This window comes from Polyodon spathula, chromosome 4 (assembly GCF_017654505.1).
Source record: "Polyodon spathula isolate WHYD16114869_AA chromosome 4, ASM1765450v1, whole genome shotgun sequence".
Taxonomy (NCBI): Eukaryota; Metazoa; Chordata; class Actinopteri; order Acipenseriformes; family Polyodontidae; genus Polyodon; species Polyodon spathula.
In genome coordinates, this window is record NC_054537.1 from 13,826,310 (window position 1) to 13,838,809 (window position 12,500).

At 35.9% G+C, this 12,500-nt stretch overlaps 1 protein-coding gene across 1 annotated transcript in view; it reads right to left on the reverse strand.

The window, feature by feature from the left end:
- Positions 1-12,500, reverse strand: part of LOC121314205 (cadherin-18-like) — a 67,024-nt gene that overhangs the window by 1,385 nt on the left and 53,139 nt on the right. The window contains exon 10 of the mRNA XM_041247229.1: positions 4,231-4,482. Coding sequence (XP_041103163.1) covers positions 4,231-4,482 — 252 coding nt within the window. The remainder of the gene's footprint in view (positions 1-4,230; positions 4,483-12,500) is intronic.

Consider the following 12,500-nt stretch of genomic DNA (forward strand, 5'->3'; position numbering starts at 1 on the left):
ACATACAAACATTAGAATTCAATATAACCACAAATTGAAAATCAACAATCTATAGAAACTATGAACTATTTGGTGATAAAGCAGTACATTTATAATTTCAACAGCCTTGTGATGTTAACATTTCCTGCAACTCTTGAATTTCACAGACCTGGGAATTTTATATATATATAAGATATTCGCAATGCATAAATGATTAATCATTGCAGCAGCGACCGCAGATTTGAAACTTCATAAAAGATCCCCTCATTGCGATCCTTAAATATTACATTTCAATCAGTGCTCCAGATTATAAGAAGAAAAAAGTGTGCAACACAATGATTTGATTCTAATACTTTAGCTGTTTTCTGGGGGATGAAGACACTGTATAATTATATTTTAATCCAAATAATATGCAATTTAAGTAATACCATTATAAATAGTAGCTGTGTGTGAGATTTGTGTTGATGTTAATTTAAAAATAGTACCAGTTATTAAACTGATATTATCATAATCACAGCGTACCCATGTGTAACAGGGCTAGGAGCCATGTACAGGAGAAAGGGGCAGGGCAAAGCTAATTGGGAGATGGTCACCTGCATAACCCTGGGTGGGTTGTTCAGTAGAGAGAATGGAGCAAGAGAAAGAGGCGAAAGAAACTAGAAAGAAACAAAACAGAAAGTAAAGATAATCTAGGAACAGCGAAGACGATTTGCCCAGCCTGACCTGGATCATTTGTTTGGTGTTTTGTGTTCCTGATTTTTGTTTTTGTTAAACCTTTATTTTTGCTCTGTGAGCAGTGTTTTTGCTTAAATATTTATTTATTTTTATTATTTAAATAAACGGCGCATGCTGCGTCTTTTGTCCTGCAGTACGGCCTGTTTGTTTTCTTCCTGCATCTGGCCTGATGTCACCACTCAGCCAACCCTGTCACATGATGCTATTTTTAATGACACATTACAAACACATGTAAACCATGTTCATTTGTATTACCCTGTAACAAGGAGAGAAGGAATTTGAGCTGCAAGTCTACCTCCCAACCAGGAAGGGTGCTGTTTAAGGTTGGTGGTACGCGTTCACATAGATGGCCTGACTCAATGGTAGGATGGAACCGGAAGTCAGACATTTTGGAGAAAGCGCGTAGTTGCAAGATGGCTAAAAAAATCTATTGCGATCAGTTGTGGGGCACACAATCATTGGATAGACCGTGGCGCGAGACGGTCACAGGAAGGAGTTTGGCAGTACAAAGGGGATGCAACTACATGAGTATGACCAGTCATGCTGAAACTAATGCGCCAGAGCATGATTGTTGTTTGTGTTGTTTTGCGTTGAGTACAGGTAGGAGCCAGCCAATACACTGGAGCACTTTTCCATGCACAAAGGTGTTATTGTTGGATTGGGATTACATTATTTTGTTTGGGACTGTGACCCCCCCCCCCCCCCCCCCCCCTCCTGTATAAACCTCCATACCATTGTTGGTATAGGGGGTGGATTTATTATTTTATTATTAAATGCTGATGTTTTTTACTCCTGTACTTGCTGTTTGGACATTCACTTCTTCCCCACATCCTGACATACCCTTACGTGCAAACCGGTACTATAAGTTCAACCATCACTGTTTCTTGAGAGGGGGAAACAAAATGGAAAATAAAGATGTGTCAAATAACCTGGGGTGTGATACAATAGTTGCCTGTAATCTGGTTTTCATTGTACACTCCATTTTCACGGGCAGATTCTAAATCCTTTAGATTGTACCAAGGCAGAAACAATACACAGAACTCAACAACTGTGGACAATAATTATGATGCACCAGCTCCTAACTTACTTTGCTTTTTACTGCTTTACACTGTCTAATTATGGCAGTCCTGGCTCTAACTCAGCCACAAATTACTTTACCAACTAACAGTGCTTGTTGGCCCGTGCTGCTTCTAGACACCCCCAAGATGCATAGTTTTCAGTGTGGTTTTAAAGTGTTATTAGAATGCTATGAACGCTACAAATCTTAACTTTGTTGTCACCATGTGGTCAGGTACACAATGCAATCTTAACTATTATGGACCATAAAAATAACCTCTGGCCAAAAATGTAGCATTTCATCACAAATCAATTTATAAAAAGCAGTTTTTTAAATTGAAAGCTAGAAGAGAAACCGTGAGACTCAATGAGAAATTGCAACAGAACTCATAAAACCTCAGGTAGATCTTGAATGACTTAATGCAGTAAAGCACACAGAAGTGAACATAAAATCAGTCTCCCACATGCTGAGTACTGCAAGAATTCTCAGCACTTGGCAATCAGATTCCCACAGAGCCAACACAAAGATTTTTATGGGCTACCTCCTGTGCGAGCATATAGTATTATTATTACATTTTTATGATGTTCTGATAATTTCAAAAGTAATTTACCTCAAGAAATTAATCTATCAATCACAAGCTGCCACCTTTCGTTAGAGGCAACTGGGAAAGTGAAAAGAAAACCAGATCAATTTATTGAAATCCCCTGTTACCCAAGTGGCTAACCTGGGAACTATCAATAGCTGTAGTATTTATTATGATAAAATGTTGAATTTAGCTGCTTTTTTTTGGAGAGTTACAACAAACTTGTTTTTATCCCGAGGTAGGTTTGATTGTATTTTATTTGAGGTGGGGCTATGCTAATAATTTCGAAGTCAAGCATTACACTAATGAGGTAAAGGTAATTAATTTGAAAATAAAAAAAAAATATTTGGTACTTATGGTATAGCCTAAGTAACATATGTAAGCTGTATAGCAAAGGAAAATATCACTGTACCCTCTCTTAAAGAGGGCGTAGATAACCGATTATACAAATTTCAGTTCAATGGAGTGCTGTGTGAATGTGCTTTAATCTGTATAGAGCACATACACTTCTGTAAAGCTGCGAGGTTGGTAAAGTAATAATGTATTGCTTCTTTGTATATTCCCACTATGCATTGCTTGAATCCTGGTTCTCTTATTATTACAGTCAGAACTTGGATCTCCATTACCCAGATACATGTCAGTCAAATTTTATCGCCCTTGTATTAAGAATAAAATCAATATGCATTACATATATGTAACAAATTAATGCTTTTATCCGTCATATGTGATTTCCAACTCACCAGTTATCTGATACAAAGCCCATCTCTTCAACGTTACAATGTACTTGTTTATCTTTTGTATACTTGTTTTTTTTTTTGTACTGTTACAGAGCACTTAGTCCAATTTCACATGATGAAAATGCAGCAGAAACAAAGCGAATGAGACAAGCTACAGTAATGTAAATACTGATACTGTGATGCATTTTTAAATCTGTGATCTTCAGTTGCTTTTGTGCATTTTCATTTGCAAGTGAACTGTGACATTAGGGCCTTATCGAGCACTAATTTTGAACACTGACTTTGGATACTGTTTTAATTCTGGAAACTGGTGTTTTTTTTTTTTTACTTTTGCTAAATTGCATCAACTTGTACATTTTTACACTGCTCTGGGCATGGGTATTATTTTGATTTCATTTTGCTGTTGGGTCATTAATGTGGAATCTTACATACTGCTACAATACATACTGGATTTAAAAGAATGTACTGTATTACAGTCCACGTTTCCACAGTGGTCTATTTTGGCAAGTGATATTTTTAGAATCATATTGTTCTTAATTAAAATACTACTTCTGTGGAAAATATAGTAATATACCAACAAATCCAACTACAGTACATCTAAATGGAAGTCTACTTATTTTAAGTGAAATGGGCCAAAATGAAATAATCAGATATGCGTCACACTAATTTAACAGTCATTGACATTTTATATGGTCGAATATGTGTGTGCTGACTGTATTTATATACATGTCATTTTAATACAGGCAATATAATATAATTATACCTTAAGTTTCACTCAGTAAGTTTTATGTCTTAATGTGTGATTTACAAACATGCCACACTCAACACTCATTGTGTAGGGTCAACTACTGTATAGAGTAGCTGACTCAGAAACTTTTTTTTATAGTATAGAAACACAATAGTTTTAAGTAGGTAATGCAAAAATCATCAGTGAGTGAGGGAAGATATAAAACACAGTGGTTTGATGGATTTCACATTGCCGTTGTTATGAGGAGCTGTGAATTAAAACGTTAAGTGTTTTGACTTAAATTATTACATTCAAAAGTTAATGTGGATTGATTGATTGATAAATTGCAAGTGATCTTTTAGCTTGTGAATTAGCTTAATAAATATACACAGCATGACCCTTCAAATCTTACCAAGCAGAATGATGATGCAAAGTAGAATGGCAATAAGGGCTCCTGTGCTTAGTCCAGCAGAGGACAGAAATGGTTCTGCATGGCAAGTTCTCACTTTCCCATCTCTCCCACAGGCACACACTCTGAGTGTAAGGGTACTGGTACTGCTATGGGATGGGCTACCTCCATCCGAGATCACAATTGGTAGGTAATACACTTCTTGAGTTACCCGACTGAATCTTCGTCTTCTTGCCAAAATACTGGCTGTGTTATCTAAAAAAAAAAAAAAAGAATGTTCAGCTTTAAGGCAAATGATTTGCTTAATATTGTTATCCAAATGCTTTTACATAATTTAAACTCTTTTTGTCGGCAGGTATTGAATGAAACCAAACCAATCTATTAATTAATGTGCTAATTTCAGAATCCGAAAATCTGCATTTTTCCTGTTTTCAATGGAGTAACGATCAATGGCAATTAACTTCTGCACTAAGCAGTTTAAAAGCTGATTTGTATTGCCATTCTGCTGTATCGATGTCATAAAGTGACAATGGAAGTATCTCACAAAACTAGCAAATGCAATCAGATCTAACTTAAGAGGTACAGCTGTGCAACTGGGAAATGTATTTCTCCTCGAGTTTAATCACATTACATCTTATCCAAAACTAAAATCCTACAATACCTTACAGAAATTATCCATTAGTAGTGAAACAAGCAACATGGAATCAAAATGTTTTTATATAAAAAGGATAAAAACAAAGGTAAAACAAATAATCATATATAAAATAAGTGGTTTTAATTAGTTTGAGCATGACAGGTTAAACTTCTTCGAGGACATTACCTGTAAATTACACCTCTAATTGACATATATATAAGGCTCATATAAGCGTATAATTTCAGTGCATGTATACAACCAGAGCTGTACTATAAGCTTTATTAACCTACAGTCACTCAACACACAATCCTATTGCCTCCTTTCATTGAATAGGAATCTAAACAGATTTATATTTTTTGGTTGAGCTACTCATTTGTATGCAGCACTACCTCATTCAGAAACGAAATCACACTTGCCTTCAAAAACAGAACCATGTTACTTTGCTGTGGGTACTTTTCATTGTTTCTGTAGGTCAGAGGTAACTACTTGGTGTATTAAATATGCAAATTAAAGTTCAGAGTTATGCATTAAGGAAAAATATGCATTCATTTTAGACACACATTACTATCCTAAGCTTTGACCACCAATCTGAAAATGATTGCAGCCACAGGGGCAAAGCTTATGTAAATAAGATTATTCTAAGATGTTTGAATGTCCTTATCCAACTGGTAAAAATATTTGAGAGGCATTTTAAGCTGACAGGCAGTACATCCTGAGATGATTTACTGTGTAAATGTACTTAGGGGTATCAAAGATATTAATAGGCAGATATTCAAAATGTTCCAAGTTAAGTATTATGCTGGCATGACTTTTTATGAAGTACCAACCTTTATTATATAATAGAAATAACAGTACAGGCCATAATGTAGTGTAGAAGCAGAAGTTGCCAGTGCTCGATACCTGAAGTGTAAATTTTGCGTACTGTAGATTTTCTTAGTGCATAGCTGAATGAGAATTGATCTTAATGGTGAAGACTACGAAGTAGCGCAATATTTATCAATAAAAAGTTACAATACTTATAGATAGTAATAGTGTGATGTATATCCACTCAGTGTTGAACATGGGAGCACATCTAGAGTATGATTTGCCATTCCACTCCCCAGGTAGTCCAGAGATTTATTGGTTGCCTTCAGGGTAAATTGAGAAATGGAAAAAAGAGTCTGCTGTTTTCCCTATGTAATATATTAGTAATATATTATGGAACTATGCCTACATGTAGTACACAATCTAACAGACTTCAATAATGCAATACAGTACACTCTATTTATAAGAATTACTGATATAACAGTCAACCGCATATAGTGATCAAAACCAATGGGACAAAATCATTCGTATATTAACCAACATAAAAGAATCTGCTTGTAAAAATCAATCAATCCACTTATAAGAATCATTTCGGGGCAAACTGACTACATGTAATACAGTACTTGGTCAAGTGCAATGACAAATACAGCTAATAAAGGTGTTTTTGAATTTTAATTTGATCACATCTTGCGTGATTAGGCACTTACGCAGCGTATATACAGTATATCTGTGTGAGTCGACGTGGCAAAAAAAAAGAAAGATGCTTTTTGCAGATGAAAAACAGCATCTGCTGGAGTCCTATGATAGAAATCCAAAGACCAACTAAAGAGATGCAGCTCAGAGATTGGGCATTCCGAAGACGCAGACATTGGGTCACGTGAAAAATGGTTAGAAAATGCGTGGATCTAAATGAGACGTGACTTTGGTGAAGAAGACATTTGGAATGCAGATAAAAGTGAAATTTACTATTGAGCCCTTCCCGATGGCACGCTCACATTTAAATCTGACAATAAAAACGGAGGAAAGAAATCAAAAGAAAGAATCACCGCTCTATGCGTCTGTTCCATGACTGGTAATAAAAATGACTTTTTCGTCATCAGGAAAAGTCAAAACCTATGGTGTTTTAAAAACTGTTGTTGTGCCACCAAAAGAACTTGATGCCCATGAATTTGAAGTCTGGATAGACATCGATGACAATGCTTTTGTGACGCAACTCGTCTCTGATGAGAACATTGTGACTGAGATCAGGGACCAATTTGAAACGAACCCCGTAAATGATGCAGAGACGGATTCTGATGATGACGGGGCAATTATCCCATCCTTGACCCAAATTAAGGATTAAATGAAAACACTGAAGAATGGCCTACTGTACAGGGGCTTCAATGATTTTAACCTCCTCAATCACCTGGAAAAGGATATTAACACAGGGAACATTGGACAAGTTTGTCATCAAACATGACTGCACCACTGCATTGTGCAGGTATTTTTTCTGTTTGTTCTCTGTTAGTGAAAATTTGTTTTAATAAAATTAATACACATTCATTAATACATACCGAGTACAGCACTGTTATTGTGTGATATGTATGTAGAGTGAGAAGGATTGCATAGCGGGGGGGGTTATGAAGGTTTGCATCTCCTCTAAGTGAAAAACTGTGAGACTTGCATCACAAATGAAAAAATCAAGCCACAGATGCTTAAATCCTGACAATAACATACTGTACCATAATGTCATTTTAATTCAAAGGCAATTACACGTAACACCACATGGCAGTTAAACTAGGCACCCTCACAAGACGATCACTTCTCCAGTATACTTTAGCAAAATAAGATTCTGCAGCCTTGAATAACATAATGGTGATTATGTAACACGTTTCTTCCCCATGAGGACTTGTTTTGACGTATTGTCCTCAGTTGTTCAGTACCATGGACATTTATAAACTGTATTTAAACTGCTGAGCACAGAGGTGCTTTTGCTAATTGTAATGTGACATGGTCGAGGGCAGTGTAAATGATCAGGCTGGACTCTTGATTTACATATATTGTGACTACTTTACTTATTTGGACAGTATAGTACTGTAACAAACAGACCTCTTACTCGCTCTTTGTTCTTTCTTTCTTTCTTTCTTTCTTTCTTTCTTTCTTTCTTTCTTTCTTTCTTTCTTTCTTTCTTTCTTTCACTTCTGTTTCTGCAATGAACGAATGCTTCCACTTACTTAATCCTCTATACCTCCATTACAAAGCTATTGGCCAAGACTTTTTTTTTTATCGAGATGACATTAACAAGCAGTTAACCAATTGACCTTTAACCTTAATTTATTAATGAAACAACTATGGATTTTCCGGAGGCGTGCATACATGCAGGAACTCATGACATCTAGTGGTCAACCCATTACACTGCAGTGAACAAAGTTCTTCTCATTCTTGATCTAGCACACTGATTCTGCAGCACTAATCATACCGGTCTGCTTTTAACCCTTTGCGGTTCTATGTCAGACCAGGTCTGACATTACAATTTTCCCTTTCCAGTCCGATGCCGGCCCCTGTCTGACATCATCAAAAAAATGTAAAGCACAGGTCTCTAGTCTTTTTTTCTCTGGAAAAAGTAGAGAAAACCTTTCAATGGCCATGTGAGACTGACAGGACCAAAAGAGAGGGGTGGATAGTGTGCAGAAGTATCTTTTTGTGGCTTTCTGTAGAGTTTATAAACCACTAAAAAGAAATGAGAAAGTCGGGGTTTGTTTAATTGTTCTTCATCCAAAAATATTCATGTCTACATATGACTTATGTGGTTTTTTTTTGGTTTTTTTGCAGGTAATTGGTCACTTGTTTTTATAGTAACTGTACATCTGTAACTATAAACAAAATGACTACCAGTACTATAAATTCTGTGAGGCAGCACAGTGATTTTTAATATGTGACAAGGCTCCAAATATTTATATCCATCCAATACAGAAAACACAAAAAGATACTTCTGCACACTACCTACCCTCTCAGACATAGACCTTGAAAAATTACTGAAATCCAAGACGTCGTTGAAATTATTTTTATTCTTCCCATCTGTTCTACTCAAACAATGTCTGTAATAAGAGGTTGCTTGTTTCAGTAAAATGTATTTACTTAGTGTGTAGTTCAAAGTTACAAATGGGACTACTTTACTGGCATAAGGATATTTAATAAAAAACAAATCATTTTTTGCTTTAACATGATTTATGCTATTTTTTTTCGTCCGACATTTGGACGCATACGGGCACCCTCTCAGGCCTTATGAATATATATATATATATATATATATATATATATATATATATATATATATATATATATATATATATACACACATGATATATGGATGGATATACCTACGCGCAGAGTGTTGTGCGGCACGAGACAAAATACTGCAAACGGTCAAATTGAGCAACTTGGTAGTTCTAGGGTTAAAGTGGCTTCTTCCTCAATCGCCAGTACAGCAAAGGCAGTTAGCTTTCCTTGCTTTCTTGCTTTACTGTTGATCGGGGGTGGCTTTTCACACATTTTTAAAGAAAATGCTCATTCTCCAGCTGCTTAGTTTGCCTGTGTGTTAATCATGCCCAGGGTATCAATTACATCAGGTTAAAGGGACGTTATAAACAACGCTTGGATTTTCATAATGACAAATAAATAAATTACAGGAAAAAAATATCTATTATCTCTGCCTAATGTGTCAGAACAAAACCTGACAAAATTTGCTTTTAGTTTACAAAAACAATAGCAAACATCTGTCACTCATATGTGCCAATCTGCAAGATTGCAGTGGTATTAGCATCATTTTCACCTATCACACCTATCACACACTGTTATTCAGAACAAAAGCATTAGATTTTTTTCAGTCACACAGCACAGACCCCTGACGCTTACAAAAAGTTGCCGAGATATAGCCATCAGTCAGTAAGGTGTTAAGTCGATCACAGAACTGCATTTTATATATATATATATATATATATATATATATATATATATATATATATATATATATATATATATATATATTACATATACAATGTTTTGGGTTTCAAAGAAGTTTAATAGTGTCTTCTATATCGAAAGTGACAAGGTTTACTATGTTCCAAATGAAGTAGGTCAAAGGTTTCCTTAGGAGCTTATTTCAAACCAAATAACCAGATATTGTGTGTTCCAGATTTGATGCCAGTTACACATTTTGTTTCTACTGTTATTAATATGCAAATTAATGTTGCTGACTCCTAAACCATGCTTGTATAACTTATTTTTCTCTGACAAAACTTGGCTGTAGCTGAGTTATTAAAAACTTGGTAAAAATCCCTCCGTACTTCTTGAATCCTAAGACCATGACAAGTGCTAAATATGTGCAGGTGTCAATGCATTACAACATATTAAATGGGATCAGTGTACACCTCTGCTAATCCATTTAATAATTTTACTTGCTACCATACAAGCTTCAACCTAGTTTATATTAAAAGACTATTAAAAGACTATTCTCAAGACAGTAATGCAGTAGAATGCAGTAAAACATTTTTAATTATTCTCATTGTGTCTGAATGCTCTGGGAAGGACTGATTATAGTTACTATGCCACTCACATCCTGGATGAAAGGCAATAAACATGTCCTGCAGTATGATAAACACATGCTGTAGTTCTTTAATTAAAAAATAAACATAATTAAAATGAATCAAAATCCACACAGGATCAAATTATGACAGAAACATAATCTGAATCAAACATCTGGGACTAATGTCTGGCTTTATTTGGCAAGGTTCTGCAAATAAAAAGTGTTTTTCCTTGTCAGCTGTATGTTTTTAGGCAGACCTGTTGAATGTTTAAGGAATGGGCATTTATAAAATAAGCCAAAACTTCAGATTTTTGGGAACTGATTGGGTAAAATAAACTAAACAATTTGTTCAACATTGTCATTTTTTTGTCTCACTGAATGACAACACAGTTCAAGAAGGGAAGTGAACAGCCAACAGAAGGCCAAACTATGGAAGAATGCTGTAAATGGACACTATAAGAGCTATATTATTATTTACTTCTTTACATAATTAGGGATGCTGCAGCTTTAAGTGGAATGAAAATGTAACCCCAAAGGGTTAATGTGTGGCCCACATGTTGCTTCAAGCAGCTGATGGTTTAATATATATATATATATATATATATATATATATATATATATATATATATTTATATATATATATATGTGTGTGTGTGTGTGTGTGTGTGTGTGTGTGTGTGTGTTTGGGAATGTTCTGATGCTCTGTGTTAAGCATTGGACTTTAACCACAGGACCACACTGCCTCCTATAGGTACTATAGAACTATAGCTCGCCTTACAACCACATTTACACTTCCTTAGGAGTTCATTAGAAAAAAGTTATTCAAGCCTTGCGAGAAAAACTAAATTAGAGACAAGTTTTTACACGCTTCTTTCAGTCACCTCCAGTTAATGCATTTCTCATTTGAAGAGTTCCAAGAACAGACGTAAGTACAGTAAAGGAGTAGCCTACATTTCTACACTGGCTTATAAAAAGTGCAAAGTAGACAGAGAAAACAGACAAGTGACAACAGTTTTTTGCTTTATTCTGTCTGACCATGATAATGCAAAAACAACGTGCTTGTTGTGCACACAAACAGTAGCAGTCTGCAAACCTACAAATATTCATTGAAATATTTGAAATAAAGCATGGCAACTTTAACAAAAACTTTCCTCCGAAGTCAAACGCACGCAATTCTGTCTTTGCAATCCAAAATGGCATCCATCCAGGAAAATGCAACAGCCCCATCCCTTTGTGTTACATGGCGTCTTACAAAATACAAAAAGCCTTTCACTGAAACTGAGCTTTTAAGATCGTGTTCTATAGATATGCTGGATCAAGTGCTAAATCATGACGAATAAACAAAACAATCTACCATAGAGCTGGTTAAATAAATTCCATTGTCTGATAACAGCTCCGTTAGAAGGGTCAAGGTGCTTGGGGATGACTGTTTTTTATATCTACTTTCTGACCTGAAGATGTAACAAAACTGACGTTGCCCAGCTTTCCGTTTTTGTGTGCTTTTTGATGGCAAGTCTTTTTGAGAGGAGCTGTTATGTCTGATTCCTTTGCATGGGCACACTACTGGTGAAGTAGTTTTTGAAGAACTAACCAAGTTTTTTTAAAACAGCAATTTGGATCTTCACAAAATTAACTGAGTTGTTACTGATGGGACTCTGTCTGTGCTCAGCTCTCAAAAGGGCTTAGTGAGCCAGCTTGTTGCTGTAAACCCGACGATCATGGCAGTCCATTGTATAATTCAACAGTCTGTGCTCTGCGCAAAGCTTTGTGGAGCACTGCAGGAAACCATGAATACAGTTATGCAACTTGTTAATTTCATTTGGGAGAACTCTAGTCTTCAGCATCGACTCTTCAGGACCCTTTTGGAGAATATGTCAGCGGCACACAAAGACCTGCTACTGCACAACAATGTACAGTCACTCAGTAAGGGCAATATACTGGGGAAAGTGCATGCTCTACAGGATGAGAGCTTGTCTTTTTAGGTACCCAAAAAAGCCAAAAGACAAGTGCCTTTCCTGAATTTGTAAATGGCAGTGCGACAATGGCGACATCACTTCCTATCTAAACCAGCTCAATATACTACTGCATGGCGAAAAACAACACTGTTGCTGACTTTTACAAGGTTGTAACAGCCTTCTGTAGCAAACAGACTCTTTTTGAAACAGACTTGAGTAGAAGGATACTCCACTTCTCTTATCTTCGCCAGCACTGTGAGAAGAGGTCAACCGTCCATGTGGACATGTGTGCATTCATGGCATGATTGATTAAACT